A 17,801-nucleotide genomic window follows, 5' to 3' on the forward strand; every position below is an offset into this window, starting at 1 on the left:
CTTAGGGATTCACGCGATTATGTTTTGCACAGCCAGGTTTTTAAAGGAGCAATAAGTAAGATATTTACATTAAAATCAACCTAAATCATTCTGACTTGTTAACCAGGATGGAAGTAACATTCCCTATAAACAACCAGTCCACTCCATCAACAATGTCTTAGTCAAGTTTCTCTCCTTTCAAACCAAGAGGTACTGTCATGAACTACTTTGGTTCAGAGTGTAGCCCGTGTTTACTTTCTGGTTCCTGAGCCAATCATATGACAGGTCCTAGGGTTCTCAAAACTATTGGTATTTTATCTTGACTAAAGAGCAGCAGCCTGCAAACATGGAAGCCAGTAAGAGAAGCGCACTAGAACAGAATACATCATCATATACCTATCCTGCATAATTAGAAATTCGGTGGGTTTGCACAGCAGCAACGGACTGTTGAGTAAAAAACTGGTCTCAGTGAAAGGCATTGTGTATGTGTTGTTATGTGTTGTTTTAACCACCAGGTCTCATTATTAGTTAATGTTCCTTTAAATATCACTGTCTATTTTTGTGTGTTTAACAGTTGAGAGTATATTGGCTGCCACCATTCTGTGTTTGCTTGTGTAGTTTAACCATTACTGTGTTCAGATGTTCCCAATTGTCCTTGAGATTCAAATACATGATTAATTTACATTATTTTAGTTGTCACTATTGGCGGTTAACATACGTATGTACTGTTAACATGAAATGCTTTTTAATCGTGATAAGGATTTTCATTTATTATGATAACAATACATGATTGTATTTACAAACATCCAAAACTAAAATTATCATTTGTATTATTACCTTTCCAACATTTTCCACTGTTTTCTCCATGAGAATATCAATTAATATAAATATCAATGCTCCATACACTATTTATCAGATTTCAGAGCAGTATTTCTTCTTGTGGTGATTTGGTTGTGGTGACATATAGATCTAGAATACACAGAAACTTGGAAACTCTTAGAACTAAGAAATTAACTGAACATGGAGATATTTAGAGACAAATTCCAGGCTGTCATACATATTGATGTCATTGATGGCAAATATTTCTTTAGTGGCTGAAAAGCTAATGTTCAAATAGCATTTTAGAGACAAATTACACTAATAATCAGTATTGACAATGCAATTTTCAACAACAGTACCGCAATTAATTGCCATTCAGGCCTAGTTATTATACAACATACAGTGAACGCTTCATGACCTGTAATTGTGTAGGCTATGCGCAAACTTAAAAAAAAGAGAAAGATAAACCTAATAACAACTGTAAAAATCAACATATCCCCCCCCCCCCCACAGCCCATGTTTTTAACTAAAATATTTTAAACCAAGATGAGCAGGCTAATACATGCATTATGTAAAAAATAATACTGATTTAAAATTTACAATAGCATAGGAGTTAAGGTTTGTTTTGCTTTGTCCCGTGGTTACCAGAATCATGAGGGTAGTGATGTTCTGATCCTTATGCATGTACGTATGAATTACGGACATTATAACACACAATAAAGCTACTCAATGTCAGAACATCATAGTTTCTGTGACAAAATATCTGTAGAGGTTAAGAAGAAAAGATACCTTAATAATGAACATTACTGGTGAGTAAGTTAAGTGTTGCACAATCACAATGCTATTATAGACCATGTAATACTGATGAACTGCAATGGATTATTGTACTGCCCTTGAAAGTTCTCATGCATATACATTGCACTGATTTACCAGAATGTTTGGACTGGAAATAATGGACAAATGCCTTGTTAAATGATCCGATCAGGACATCCCCTCTTTTTACCAAGAGCAATTCTGACACATTTTCTGGCTCTCATTAAAATGTTCTGTTTAAATAAATCTCATTGCATGATGATAAGGAAATAAAACATTGCCATCGCATATCCTGAGCACAGTGCTGTTGTCTTGTGGGTGTTTCCTATTTACTGTTAACTCCTACCTGTGAAGACAGACATGCTGACAAGTCTGCTCTCCTGACTCCCTCGGACAGCATTGAGGCTGATCTCGTACTCTGTGGCAGGAAACAGACTAGACAGAGTGTAGTTTGTCACATCGCTGTCGATCATCTCGCTGTCCACCCGACCTGCAGTAGGCACCAGAGGAGCCAAACCATTAGGCATCACTCTCATCCAACATTTTATACATGGTGTACCATGTAACCAGCTGCTATCTGGTTTGCTTAAAGGACTGAATTGCTGATCAGTATGGAATTTTAATTTAAAATCCAATTAAAGTTGACTGATAAAATGTCAAGATTAATTAGCTATAACACAGTGTTTAACAGAGTGTGCTACCACAAAATCTACCGCGTGTAAGAAAGCAAATGCCATGCTCATTTAACTGTAACTAGAAACACCAGTGTGCTTTGTATGTATTAATATAGTAAATTTCATAGCATCAGGATGCAGTTAGTACACACAGTGTGCGGAAAGATATTGCATGCTACCTCTAGCCGACTGGTAGGAGAGCTTATAATATTCAAAAGGAGCCAGTGGTTTGATCCAAGAGACGGTCACTTCATCCTCTGTCACATCTGACACTGCAAGCTCCTTTGGCGGGTCCATTTCTAAAAAAAAAAAAAACAACACCGGGAAAAGAATCATGAACCTGAAGCCACAACGGTCAATAAAAACACTACAAAAATAATCCAAATGTTTTTGGGATTGCTTGAAGAATATTTTAAAACATGATAGTTGCAAGACATAAAAATAGTGGGCATAAAGGGATAAAATAGTACAAATGCTGTTGGGAAAGCCATTCTACATTTGATGTATTAACTTATAAAATGATTAAAATACGTCAATTAAAATAAAATTAATGTAAACCATAAATAGCAAACATTTGCTTAAAAACATAATAATATATGGTATGAAATCTAAAATAATCGCAAATACAACACAAATCAAATATAAAGGAATACAAAATATGCTAGAAATGTTCTATACATAAAGAGATGGTAAAGCAAACTTTCTATTAAGCTTCAATTGAAAAACCAGACTGAAAAAAAGCTTTTAGACTGCTTTCAAAAGCATTAACAAGTGAAGGGCATAAAATGAAATGATGTTTCATATATTCATATTCTTTAGTTCTCATTTTAGGTACAAAAAGAAAACTCTTTCCAGAAGACCTGAGTGGCCTGAAGGGTATGAATGACAAAAGCAAATCTATTCAATAGGTAGAGCTAGGACCAATAATAGTAAAAGCATCTTAAAATCAATCCTAAAATGTGCCAGCAGACATTGCAATCTACTATTGTAGATTGGTGAAGGAAGTTCAAAATTTTATCAAATTGTTCAAAGGGACCACAGTATCTTTATTTATCCACAACTAATCTTCTCTTCATGACAGATACATGCCATGCCAAGGTGTTAACAAAATAATATATGCTAAAAAAGAAAAGAAAATCATCATCAGAAAATGTCCTGAATGAATGACTGGGTGCAATCAATTCTACTCTATTTGCTAGTGTCTTCTGGGACATGCATAGTTGCCACTGAAAGGGCTGATGAGTCCTTATGGATATTATACATTTTCAGTAAAACAACAATTTATTAAAAGCTGTTTTGTTAAAAAAAAGATTTGTAATTATAATTATACTAATTATGAATTATAAACACACACACATACACACACAATCTTTGTGTGTGTGTGTGTGTGGGGGGGGGGGGTGTTCTAATAAAGCTTTAAAACCAACAAAGGAAAAAAAAAACTGTTAGAAAAACTGCCAGAAAAGTCAGAGATATAATAATCTTTCTGGGTCCCCCAGGCAGATCACAGTAGTGTACAGTCTGTGTAAGCTTACATCAAAGCACAGTTTGAAGTTTGAACTGACAATTGTGGCAAAATGACTATTAAAGTCAGCTCAGCAAAATCACCTGTTATAACTGTGGCTAAAATGTGAACTCCAGCTGTACGTTACAAAATGAAGCAAATGAATCAAATGTGTGGCTGAAAGGAAGTGTGGAGCCTCATCAACGTTCACATTTAAACCAAACAGATCAAAGCAGGGCCCCAAAATGACTGCAGAGAAAAGAGGGGTGCAAGAAATACTACGAATCTGTCTCCAAATCCCCATCCAATTTCAGCCTGGAAAATGTGCCTCTAATATAAGGAGAGCAGACGATAAAGCCAAAAGCTACTGAGGTTTCTTTTAATTGGATCACATTTTCAATAAGCAAAGTTACAATGCAAAGATTTCACAGGAAACATTTTACAAAGGTAATGTTAGTTAAGTTTCAGTTAAATGCAACATGTTTCTGATTGTATAAAACATTTTAGTGTAATTAAACAGAGGATAGATTGGATTTTTGAGTGTGGTGTAGTAAGATAAAGAATGCATTTAGAAAGACAAAACTCATTATTTTTAAATAAGAAAATTTGAGCCAGTTTGGATCATTCCTTGTTCTTTCAGTCTTCTTTCTGTAAGATAATAAATTACCACTTTTTTCACATACTTCTTCTGGCAGCAGTGTTGTGTTCATAACAAACACTGGATTATTAGTCAGACTTCCTGTTGATTCATAAATTGCATGATAAACTTCAGCCATCTGATTTCCCAGAAGAACAAAACTAGCCTATTGCTTTTTTTGTACTCCTATTCGTCGTCTTCTGCTTATCCAAGGACCGGGTCACAGAGGCAGCAGGCTCAGCAGACTCAGCACAAACACCCAGACTTCCTTCATCTCAGACACCTCCTTCAGCTCCTCTGGGGGAAACCTGAGATGTTCCCAGGTCAGCCAAGACACATCGTCTCTCTAGCATGTCTTAGGCTACCCCTGGGACACCTCCTAGTGCGACTTTCATGGAACATCTCCCGAGGAAGGCGTCTGGGGGGCAACAAATGCCCAAGCCACCTCAGTTGACTCTTCTTGATGTGGAAGAGCAGCAGCTCTACTCCAAGTCCCTCACGGGTGGCTAAGCTCGTCAACCTATGTCTAAATCTCATGACCATAAGTGAGTATAGGGATGTAGACCAATTGGTAAATTGAGATATGTATTCACCAATGCATACAGATTATTGCCATCTATCAATCTCCTGCTCCAGGAGATACCTAAACTCCTCCACTTGAGGCAGGAACTTGCCCCCCAACCTGGAGAGGGACAGCCACATTGTTGTTTGCAATAAGATAAACCTTTAAAGAAAACCTCTTACTAGAAAAAACGTCATCTTTCTATACATCTGCAACAAGGAAATGTTAAAAAAAAAAAAACAGTTTTGCTCCTACAGTGCCTTGGAAAACTATGCTGGTGAAGATTCTCAGTAATCCAGGTCATGGTCATTCCAAAAAAAAGGTAAAAAACAAAGCTTTTTGTTAGAGAAAGCTTCCTGGAGAGGAAGCGAAACGTCTTCAACTACGGAAAACAAGTCCAGTTGCTTTGGTTGTTTACCTTGGAAAACTATTAATCTCTGTTGGCTTTTTACCTATTTTGTTAAATTCCCACCTGTATCTAAATGTTTTTTTCTGATATTATTTTATGTGATGGATCTGCACAAAATAATCTTAAGTTGGTGAAGTGAAATGAGAAATTGTATAAAAAAGAATATAAAAAAAATAATTAAATTGGCATATGCGCATGCGGCTGCCGTCACATCATTGATCCAGACGCCCAGGACACACAAAACCGTTTTTTTTTAATGAATGGAACATTTCTGCTAGTTTATTTTCTTTTATTAAACACAATATTACAGTTAACAGTTTAAAAAAGCGGGGAAATTGTTTATTGCTGCATCATCATGCATGATCCAGCTCCTGAGTTTTCCTCTTGATCTGCTTCTGCTCTTGTAGATTGTTACATTTGATAACCTTTGTCGTCACCTTTCACAGCGACAGGTTTGTCATCTCAACCTCCACCCTGACCAGACATTAGTTCCCCTGTATCTGCGCAGGGCGCCTCTAAGTGCAGAATTATGCATGCTGAAGGCTGAGTTTGAAGTTGTTCTCCAAGCAGATGTTTTATGTTTGAGGTCCGAGCGGACTCAGTGAGGCATGGACTACTGCTTCACCTTTAACCCACTAGCAATAGTCTTAAGCCTACAGGAAATAACGCTATGGAAAATAGCACTTTTATGTTGTATCCCTAAATTCTATAAATATAGCGGCAGCCATTTAGGCTCTGTGTTTCACTGCGTCTCACTTTTCTACACAGACTAGATGGCTATAGAAAAACAATAGGCTAATTGGGAACTGATTGTCCAGTCGCAGCATCATTTATTGTCAATGATACCAGGTTGAGGCAATGAGGGGGGGCCGAAACAATTCCTCTTGTCAGTTCTGTGCTGTGCATGAGGGATAATCATCGTGAGGAAAATGCATAAATACAGAGAGTAAAGCGGTCTTTTTAAAGAGGGAGGAAGAGGAATGAGGGGTCTGTGCTGAAGCTCCCAATGTTACAAGACCCTAAAAATGCCCCTTAAAAGTGCGCGCCAACATTACCGTGTGACAAAATTGAATACATGCACCTGAATTTAATCGCAAGGCAACGCATCAGTCTTCTGTTTCTCTCTGCCCCCTAAGAGGTTTACTGAGAACTAGAACATGAAGCTATCTGTTTTCATGTTTGGGATAAGCATAAATAAAATGTTATTCTGCTTCATTTAATTTTATGATAACTTTAAGTGACATCCTGGACAGAAAAAAGAAAAAAAATCAAACGAAAGCCAATTGATTGGGTGGGCTGTGATACAAAGTGGGTGGAACTAGGCCCTGCCAGGCCCACAACAAACCTGCAAAGAGAGGGCTGCCCACCAAAATGCACAGAGCGGGGAAGGATGGCATTAATTGGAGAGGCAGCACAGAGACCAAAGGTAACCCTGAAGGAGCTGCAGAGCTCCATAGTAGAGACTGGAGGATTTGTTCACATGACCATAATAAGCTGCACACTCCATTGAGCTGGGCTTTATGAAAGAATACCCAGGAAATAGCCATTACTTAGTGTTAAAATAGCAAGGTACATTTTGTGTTTGCTAAAAGACATGTGGGCGACTCCCCAAATGCATTGGACCCCCTTGGAAACATGATGCATCTCAAGAGCTATCCTTGAAATAAACAAACAAACATCAAGGAAGGTGTTCTAGTTATATAAGACTAAAATGTAACTCTTTGGCCACCAAGGAAAACGCTAAGTCTGGCACAAACCCAAGACATCCCATCACCCCAAGAACACTTTGAAACAAGGGGATAGAAGCATCATGCTGTGGGGATGCTTTTCAGCAGCGGGGACTTGGAAACTGGTCTTAATAGAGGGAAAGATTAATGGTGCTAAATATTCTTGAGCAAATCTGTGTCAGTCAGCCTGTGATTTTAGACTTGGACAAGTTCACCTTCCAACTCGAGTGGTATAAGGCGAAACATTTAAATGTGTTGAAATGGCCTAGTCGGGGCGCGGTGGTGGCACAGAGGTAGTGCACATTTTTTACACCGAAGTCTGTTATTTTCTCCTATTTGTTGTTTGCTTGACATTGAAAAACAACAACACATCTCCAAAATCACAGACCTGTTGGTGGAGATGGTGCAAACTCTCAAACAATCTATTTTAATTCCAGGTTGTTCAAGGCGGTTTGATTACTTTGCAAGGCACTGTGAGTTTTATAACACTTTGGGATTTAATTTTTGGAGCCCCCCCCCCCCCTCTTTCTCACCTATTCAAACAGGCACACATATTTATTTCTCTTTTGAACAATGCTTTCTTCCTTTTCTGTTTCTCTTCTCAAGCCACTCCATTCCCAATTATTCCAGTAAATTTCACTAACAGCTGTGCAATCAATTCAAAGTTGTGTCCATGATGAAATTGTTCAGAATTTAAATTTCAGAAATGTTCTTAAAAAAGAAATACATTCAGTTTGAAAACACACATACTAGTAGTTAAGTTGCAGTGAAGTGATTGCAGCAATGTTGATTTGCCCAGGTGCATGAGTTATTTAAAAAACAAGGAAGCTAGATGAACAAAACACTTCACAAGCATTTATTAAGATAACCTGCTGATTCCCCTTTGCTTTGAAAGGCTCACAAATGCTGAACCATGCATGTACCAGGGTACACACAACACATTTCGGACCAATCAGCTCACCTGTCATGAGCGATGCTGTAATGGGCTCAGAGGTAACATCCCCTTGTATTGTGATTAAACTGAACGTGTAGTGAGTGGATGGCAGCAGGCCCTGGACCAGTGACCTCGTCTTGGAGCCATCCAGCGTCACCTTAGAAGTGTCAGTCCCATCGGCAGAGCTATAGCTCAGAATGAAGAGGGTGGCGGGTGGTGCTGGGGCACTCCATGCCACTAACACCGAATCTGATGTCCCCTCTGACAGGTAAAGGTGGGTTACAGGCCTGATCCCTGGAGGAACGGGGGTTTACAAGTCACAAGGTAGCTTTCAAAAACATGTTAAAATTCCAGCGGTGAATGAGAAGTGCTAAGAGGCAGTCGCCAGATGAATAGAAATGAATGTCAGAGCAATGCAGTGATGGATGGGGCCTCTCCAGGATGGTCTAATAGAATCTTTATAATAAAGTTGAGAAGATTAGCCTTGATGAACAAGGTGATTCAGAGCAAACCGCAGTCATGTGGCAATAATGATTTAATTGGTCATGAAATGGAAAAACTAATGAGATTACCCACAATAATGATGAAGATGTGAAGAGACTGTGAAAGCATGATAGCAGATGCTGCTGTCATGTGGTGTGACCCAAACAGGAGATGATGTAATGCTTATGAATCACCACCAAATGCTAGGAGAGTTTCATTTGATTATCCATGTGGGATTCACGAATGGCAGGAAAAACATAACAACAGTCATTTTTCTTCAACCGATTCATCCAGATGAAACACATGCTTTAGAGATTTATTGCCATCATTGTCTTAACCCTACATTGTTATTACTGACCTGCATCTACAGATGTCTCTATGAGCAGCACAATTATGTATTTCATAAGCTGCTGGGATCTTTCACTGCAACGCAGTCAGCAGAAATCTTTTCCCACACAGACCCTTCAGTTTTATATAGTGATATTGTCCTTGATTAGATCAGAAAAGGGAAGCCAAAGGTGACCAGCAACTCTAAGAACGCTTTCATTCGAGGAAAGACGTAATTATTTTGAACACGTCTTAAATATTGTTAAATATTATGATGAAGTATGCTATTTCTTTAAATAGGATGACAGTCAACACTTTAGGGTTAACACAATGAGTGGAATATGGTGATTTTGACATGAGATTTGCATCATATAAGTTTAACAACCCAAGTAATCTACTAGGACAAAGAAAGGATATCAGACAGATGCATACATTTTATTAAAGTGTATGGATACAGGGAACATATGAAAGTAGGTGCAAAAAGCAACAGAAAGCCAAGAAACCAGCTGAAATGTGCAATCCCTTATCAGGGTGAATTAATGCATCAGCTTATTTATCATAATTTACAGCAAAATTAAATGGCTCCCAAAAAGCTTTGTAACCTTGTTTTTACAAAACCTACTAATGGCAGTAGGTGGAAATCTAAATATATGCATGTTTTAGTTCGAGCCAAAGTCTAGAGGTGGATGAAACATAATATAACCATAAAACATTTGTAGCTAAACCAAAGTCACTTTAAATCTTTTGTAAAATGCTAAAAGCTCATCTCAATATTTTTACGTTGATAAGAAATTACATTGCATGTGTGCTGTTGTTTTATTAACCTAATTATAGGCTATTTTAGCATTTTTGTTATGGCCTAACAATATGGTCTCAAAAAAATACCTATCTATTCTTTACGCTTTATTATCAAACATTAAAAAATCTTGAAAAGAAGCAACTACTGTAACATAATTGCCATTTCTACAAAAATATGTTACTGACAATTGCAAACATCATTTATTTTATTACTTAAAGTTAGCATGTAACTGTTCGATGAATTTGCACCACCATATCTTGGTGGTTATGGAAGGAAATCACAATTGCAGCAGCCTTTTAAAAGCTTCTTTAAAATGTAGCTTTCTCTGTCAGGGGAGGAAGGCTCTGGAACACCTGACCAGCTTACTTGAATTTCAGGTTAGCTTTTAATCTTTTTAAGAAATCTGCTTGGACTTGGTTTGGTGGACAACAAATTTGCTTTCATGGTGGCTAGTATTAGGTGCTTTGTTGCCTTTTGTTTTGTATTTTCTGTAAGGCCCTTCGTCTAGTTGTGGCATCTGTTTCAGATAATCATGTTTTTGTTTCCCATGTGTTAGTGTCTGTAATGTAGATTTTTGCTCTTGATGCATAGCTTTTTTAAATAATAATTTAAAAGTGTAGTGTGTTGTGCTTGATAGAAAAGCAAGGACTGGCTTGGCTGGTATATGTTTCTTACTTGAACTTGAAAAATCTGCATTACAAAAAGGAAATCTAATAAGCTTTAATCAGTCTGGAGGGTCTCAGGAAACAGCATTCTGGAAAGCGAAAAGTGCAACATTTACTTTTAGTCGCTGCAGGAACAACTTGACCTAAATATGTATTTGAAATCATTGTTAAAGATATTGGTGTTGCTTTATCAGCTACATGGTTATCTCTTGTTTAGTAGAGCAACTTGCAATAATTAATGAAGTTAAAAAAACTTCCAAATAGAAGAATGAATATTAAACTTCTTCGGTTGGTTAATATATTTCTACATCTCTGGGTAATGTGCCGAAAACCTGGTATGATCAATAAGTCTATAAATCATGTGCAGGAATAAACTGAGGGCCACAGGCGGTGATGATCCACAGACCGACCCTGACATATGTCATTGGTTTTCCCATCACAAGTTTACCTGAGTGCAGACAGCTTCTACCAATAGGGCAAACAGTGGATGAAAAGATGACAGCCGCATCAATAGTGCTCCCCTTTTTTGATCTGTGGTTTTATCTTATTCTTATCTCTCTGCAGGTGGTTAAATTGGAGTTACCGAAGGAGCCCCGGTTAGGAGGACAGAATGACGGTGATGATGATAATGATGATGATGTAGTGATAGCGACAACTGCCAGTCTGCCATGATGGTAGCAGCGAACAAGGAAGCGGATGATGAGGATGATGATAATGACAGCAGAGAAGACAGCGGTGCCCATCATTTGGACATTATCCTTTGTGTAAGCAAAGACCACATCAGGCTTTTTACAAAAGTAACAAAAAGCCTCCATAGGTGAGAAGAATGACAGATGATCTGACGTGTGTTTGGATGGACAGACTTGCTGAAAAAGGAAGAGTAAGCTGTGACTGAACAGAAAGGAATGGCATCGGGCTGAGAAACAAGACAGCAGTGTGGCAGGGCAACAACGAGAATGCTGCGTTGCACAGAATTCAGTAAAAACAAACACAAATACATTTGCATGCAAAACAGAGGGGCAATAAGGAAACACTTGTAACGAGCTCATTAAGTGACTTGAATAATTTACCTCGGCTAATTGCTTCTTCAAAGCCTTTAAGGTCTTCTGATTTCTTTTAGCATGACTCACCTTACCTGCAGCCAGACTTCAGTTCATTATAGTCATGGTTTGCTTGATTGTGCAGCGGGGTCTTTAGCTTTCTGTTGTAATTGGCTGATCTTCATGTCTTTATCAATGCACAACCTCTCGGATTTTCATTTATCTGACTGAGAAGCTTAATGTGATACAGGCTAGAAAAGTTACAGTAAAACTGCCAAACAGGCAACAGAATACTTTTTTTTGTTTGTTTATCAATCCAAAGGTTTTATTTTACGCCTAATGAATTGCAATGTTAGTCTTGCATCTTCCAAAAAGTATGCATTTGGGAGTTTTTCTTAACTCATTGTTATGCCGTGCAAAAGCAAAACTAATAGCTCCTATAAAAATACACAAACCGACATTTCTCTTTACCTGTGAAGGCATCTATGGTTGCTGCAGTGCTCTGCTGCCTCCCTCTTCTAGCAGCTACTGTGATGGTATATTCAGTTCCAGGCTCAAGGTCTGTCAGAGTCGTGGTGGTTATGTCTTTAGGCACCGTCAGCTGGAGCAGAAAAAAAAAAGATACACAAGCTCATACTGAGAGCAACTACACACTACAGCTTCTCCAAAACGGTTCAGAGCTTTGTAAGATCTTAATCAGCACACCGTGTAGATCCTCATAAAGCGTGAACTACTCCCTCGGCCGACAGTAAACCGGCTCAGATGTACTGTGTCTGTTACCTCGGTTGTGATGCCGGAGGAAGATGTGTAGGTGACCCTGTAGTGGTCGATTGGACCCTGTACTACACCCCACACCAGAGTGATGGAGTCGTCTGTAGAAGCTGTCACAGTTAAATCCAAGGGTACATCCAGACCTACAACACCAGAGGGCAAACATGACTTCATTACACCAGTTGTACTGTGAAAAAAGTTCAGCTGAACAGCCCTCAGCCAGGATTTTGCATTAGCATATGACTGTTGTTGTCCTAAAAACATCTAATATGTATTATAAAAAATGTTGTTTTAAATCTAATGTTACTGTATTAGTATTCGTGTTTACATTTTACTGAGGACATGTATATTCTGATGACATGCAAATTAAATAATCCAATTTACAAGGCTTTAAATCTCCACAGGGAGAAAATAAATCTACAGTATCACTGTTTATTTAATTCAGTGTGGTCATGTTGTTTTCTTATCTGCAACCTCAAAATTATTCTTTTAACATGAATAGATATATTATCAGTTTTTTACACAGAATTATCCCAGTTTAAGGGCAATGAGGGCTCAGTTCCTGACTGATTTGGAAATAACACAGCTTGCTCCTGATATTAATTAGACCTCAGATCACCCTAATTTCATTATATGTAACAGCACATTCAAAAGGTTATATCTTTATAATTACAAGTTACTACAGTTATTTTAGTTTCTAATTTTGAAGCTTTTTAGTTTCTATTAAGTTAACAACATTTATGATGTTCAGTCCTGGTTTCCCTACTTTAAGATAACTTCTTTCAACTGCAGGGAAACAATCTTTAAAGAAAGATATTTAACTTTACTCATTATATTCTCACAGTTCTGTTCAACTCTGACATCATCAAAAATAGCAGAACAACACTCTCTACAGTGCAAGGGCAAGATGTGGACTTTCAAAAGAAAAATGTCCACTCGTTCCCCTCAAAAATGTTAAACGTTAAAGCCCACAGACAAATGTTAAGGTGTAAGATTTTTACACTGGTGCAGCATCTAGCCTCGCTGTTAAGCGTGTAATAACTACTACTGAAGCCGTGGAGTGTCATTAATGTGAGAATGTAAATGTATCCTCAATGTATTTGGTACCAAACTACTGCTAATAGCTACGGCCATCAAGTGAAATGTTTTATGGCACTGTTGCTAAGTCTGCTTGTTTTCTTCTAAAGTCCCTTGTAAATTCTGTGAGTCGCAAATTTTTTTGGGCTCATTTCTGAAAGTGCAGTCACTTAATTGCGGTCCAATATAAGCGACCATAAACACCAGTAAAGAGGCCCACTTCTGCTGTTGCACTACAGGCGGATATCCCTCCATCTCAGAGAGACAAACAAACGAGCCGTCTGCAGGGAGGACAGAGTAGTTGCTGGATTTCACTACCCTGTTTCTAACATAAAGTAAAAATAAACTTCACTGTTATATTGAATTAACTGGCATGTCCAGCAGAAAGCCTGCAACCTCCGCATCCTTTTTAAATCCTGTTTTAAATCCCTTCTCCCTCATGAAATATCTACCTGGTAGTAATTGCCGTTATAGACTCTCATTTCTCCCGGTTATTACTGCTTTTTATTTCCTTGGTAAATTTCTCTTCCGTCTTGCTGGGCAAAGAGTATGGATGGTCCTCCATTTCAACAGAAAACGGCAAACAGAATGATCTACGGTCTTCTTTGCTTGTTTATAATCCTCCTCCACCGACAGCAAATCTTCATATAGAAGACAGATAGGGAAAATGTCTATGGCTGAAAAGTTTGGCCCCTTTCTGCTTCTGAAATCAGAAATAGCGATGCAACAGGGTGCCTCTCAGTGGGTGCACAGACACCTATGTATTTATAAACAACTAATTCTAAGTTATGAAAACGCTTTTTGCCAGAATATGTATTTAGAAAAGCAATACTTGATTTTTGCTAATTAAAAGCCAAATTAGTTACACACTGTGTCTTTAAGTTTATCTTCAATGTTGCAGCTTCCTCGTTGGACAGAAAAAAATATTAAGACAGAAAAAACTTCAAGAGAAACATTATGATAATAAAAAGCAATTCCTGTGGTTCATAAAATGTTATAGAATGAAAACATTGTGCCAGAGATCCAGAAGGATCTGTTGTAATCTAACCATTGAGGAAGGTTCAACAGAGCGGAAATATTTGAAACTTTCAAAAGGACAAGACTTTGAGGAGGAAAAACATATGTGGGCCGAACTTTTGTCACCTGTAAAAATACCATCCGTCTATCTAAAAAGGCTGACAAAACCATGCAATATGAAAGAGTAGTGACGCACCCGTCTGCACACTGACATTTCAAACAGGTGAAAGTTGAATCAAGTTTTTTTTCTGTTTTGTGCTCCCAGTGAAATGATTCAAAGCACCATAAAATTTAAAATGGCCTTTGGGGTACAGAGATAAAGGGAGAAGGCCAGTAGTTGAATGGCATGGGTGATTACAGATTTAAAATGCTGTAGTGGGAACTTTGACCCGAACAGATAAAACAAAAGGAGCTAAATACCTCTATAAAACCACACAAGCCAATATTTTATTTGTCAGGTATTTTAAACTGAATCATGAGCCCTCTGGGCAATGTGAGCATTGTCTGTTTAAAAACAAAGGGGCTGACTTACATGTTGTAATGCTGACCTTTCCAAACAACATTTTCTATATTCTAAATATGTAGACGCTGCTGCCTGTTTTCATACGGTGGATCATCAAGGGTTTTTAACTCACCTGTCCGAGCGTTCATGGTTGCTGGTGTACTCTGGTTGATACCCTTCATGGCAGAGATGCCAATGCCGTACTCTGTGCCCGGCAGAAGGTCTGATACACAGAGACGTAGAGAGAAGGAGCAATTCAACAAGTAATATATCAAACTCCAGCAGACTGTTTCACATTATTCTCCTCCCCACAGAGAGAGCAAACCTAGAAGACGTTTTCCATAACCGCTCTAAAAGATAAACAGAAGTGATGAGGACATTTGAATTAACATTGTAGGGACTTCTGTCAACTACATAATCATCTGAGTTAAAATCAGCTGAGTAGGTTTCATAGTCTTGAGCAGCAGAAACAAGGATGTAGAGATGAGCAGTAGAAAAAAAAGCAGGTGGATGACAGATTTTAAGGGGGGAGACTCAGGGAGAAAGAAAATTAGTGGCAGTGAAAGAGAGTGGACAGAGTATTGATTCGAGTTGTGTATAGGTATAACACAGGAGCCTTTTGTTTATCTTCTCATACAGGCGTTGCACTTTGCAGCACCAAGGCCTTTAAATAAGAAAAAAAAAAAACATCTTAGCCGACCCATCTTTCTGACAACCTTTCAATGTGGCCATGTTTCTGCAGATACAATCAGTAGCCCATCAACCAAATGTTAGCTACGGAGATAATCCCAGCATGTAAAACACAGTCACCTGGAGACATCTTCAGCACACTTTAGATGGAGTGTGATAAGACTGACGGCCAAAGAAAAACAGTGCATGAAGCACCAGAACTGTGCAGATGTCAGTAATAAATAATTCATGAAAGTTGTACAGCAGACATTTAAAGTGAAAAACACATTTCTCCTCTGCACTCACCTGTAAGATTAGTCTTAGTGGTGGCACCCTCATTGCGTGGCACAATCACCTTATCGTACTGATCTCCAGCTAAAGTGCTGTACACCACCTGATAGCTCTCCACCTGGATTTGAACATTTAAACATTTGCAGGAACACAATTTTGAATGGAATTTTTGAAAAGCATTGAAAATAAAGCGTTGTATCAACCAAAACCATTTTTTACAAGTCATAGTGTCATAATTCAACACTATGGAAACAAATCTGCCATTCAGCAGGTAAGCTGTCTTTTAAAGTCTCATGTTGTGGTGATGAACGGAGGAGTGTGGTGGGGTAAAGACTGCATAGAAATTTTTGCTGAATGTTTTTATTCATAGGTGTTAAACTTTTAAGTGCTAAACTAGTACAGTATCCATTCATGAATTTGCTTGTTTGTGTGTTTGCTTGATTGGTTTGTGCTTTGTGCTAAATGTGACCTATTTTATGGATCCATGAGACTTGATGATATAAAGGTAATAATCATGGTGTAAAAAAAAATTAATTTCCTTCTAAGAAAAAAAAATCCCTCAGTAACCATTTTGCACCGTTGAGGAGTTTGTTTCAAGCTGACAGAAGCTTTTTATAAGCTATCAAAAAAAGACTATATGTAAGGATAGAACGCTCAGAAAAAAAAAAGAATAAACATGTTCTTCTCCTTTAGCACATAACACCCACCTGCAAAGTTGAAACGTTCTTAATCACAAAGCAGGTTTTTCAAAATGTTTTAAAGTGGAATTTTTGTTTAAGTGTTTTATGGACCATAAACATTTTTAAAGTGTGTTTGGGGGGTCACTGCTCTAGTTTGTTGTGTCTGTTCTTCCTTAGTGGATTTGGAGAGAGACCCTTTGCAGGTGCTGGTAGTTGGCTTGGTTGCTGCCTTCTAATTAAGAACTGCGACACCTGGTGTCTCTCTCTCTCTATCTATCTCCCCCGTGAGATTGTTGTTTAATTGGTTTATCTCCCATCTTTTATGTAATGTTAGGTTTGCTTATTGATTTGGGTTTTGGCTCAACTTAAAATTTGGCTTTTCACATCAGGTTTTCCTTTTCTGGTTTTATAAACTACGTGCCCTTTATGTTTGCATGAGGGTGATAAGTCCTTCCCATAATGTTCCATGCCATAATCTATCAAATTATCACTGAACATGGAATAATAGTATTTATAGAGATAATTTCCGTTCTTAAAAGTTAAAACTGAATATAATCTGACCTTTTCTGACATGCTCTCCTTTTGTTGTGCCTCTCCTAAGAACATGCTTTTAAATTAGTATGAAACAACAAACTGTTTTTAAGAAAACAATTCATATGAAAATTGTTTTAGGAATGGTTCTTCAAATTTACAGCTGAATTCAGAAGTCTCTCATAATACTGATGGAGAAGGATGATCTTTGATCATCAGTAACATTTTCAAGTTACTCACGCTCAGGCATGCAGTCTAATTCCTGGTGTTGTGTGACTTGGGTACATTCATTTTCCATCATAATTCTACTTAATCCTAATGCCAACATGTAGTTCAGATAATATTAGATGTGCCTGTATGTAAAAGGCAACTGTATCAACACTGGCTGTTATTTTCCCTGAGAGTCAGGGTGTTTATCTATGGATTGTTTTAAAAAGAGCAATGCTCACTGCTGAGATCAACATGTTTTTGTTTTTTTTACTGCAATCCAATAAGAACATTTCAACACTGAGCCCTAATCAGAATACAGATAATTTCATAAGCAAAACAGAGAGGTTACAAAACTGACATCCAAATTACTAAACCCTCTTATCTCGAGATGAATCCCACAGCCATCAATCTCGTAAAGTGGTTGAAAGCAAATTAAGACAAATGGATTAAATCTGCCTCACGTCTCTTTACCTCAGCCTCACTGTTATCCCATTCAAGCTCGAGGGTAGTGGAGGTCTTGGACACGAGCCGCAAGTTCTTGGGGGCATCGATCTCTGAGAAGAACGATAAAGCTGACAATGTTGGGGACACAAAGACCAATTCTCAGAGATTGTGAGCAAGTAAATATATCAGCAGTTTAAGAAAGGCATCAGAAACAGATAAAGATCAATGTAAATATAT

The 17,801-nt window shown here is 38.0% G+C and overlaps 1 protein-coding gene across 6 annotated transcripts in view; it reads right to left on the reverse strand.

Annotated features, from left to right (window-relative positions):
• tnr (tenascin R (restrictin, janusin)) overlaps positions 1-17,801 on the reverse strand; it is a 267,967-nt gene that overhangs the window by 58,482 nt on the left and 191,684 nt on the right. For 4 of the 6 annotated variants that reach the window (XM_036138170.1, XM_036138169.1, XM_036138167.1 and 1 more), the window contains 8 exons: positions 17,592-17,692; positions 15,715-15,817; positions 14,873-14,962; positions 12,153-12,286; positions 11,844-11,973; positions 8,086-8,352; positions 2,465-2,584; positions 1,958-2,101 (listed from right to left, as the gene is read on the reverse strand). In XM_036138170.1, the coding sequence (XP_035994063.1) occupies positions 1,958-2,101; positions 2,465-2,584; positions 8,086-8,352; positions 11,844-11,973; positions 12,153-12,286; positions 14,873-14,962; positions 15,715-15,817; positions 17,592-17,692 (1,089 nt within the window). The remainder of the gene's footprint in view (positions 1-1,957; positions 2,102-2,464; positions 2,585-8,085; positions 8,353-11,843; positions 11,974-12,152; positions 12,287-14,872; positions 14,963-15,714; positions 15,818-17,591; positions 17,693-17,801) is intronic. The other 2 variants (XM_036138171.1, XM_036138172.1) reach the window with 2 other exon arrangements.

This window comes from Fundulus heteroclitus, chromosome 6 (assembly GCF_011125445.2).
Source record: "Fundulus heteroclitus isolate FHET01 chromosome 6, MU-UCD_Fhet_4.1, whole genome shotgun sequence".
NCBI lineage: Eukaryota > Metazoa > Chordata > Actinopteri > Cyprinodontiformes > Fundulidae > Fundulus > Fundulus heteroclitus.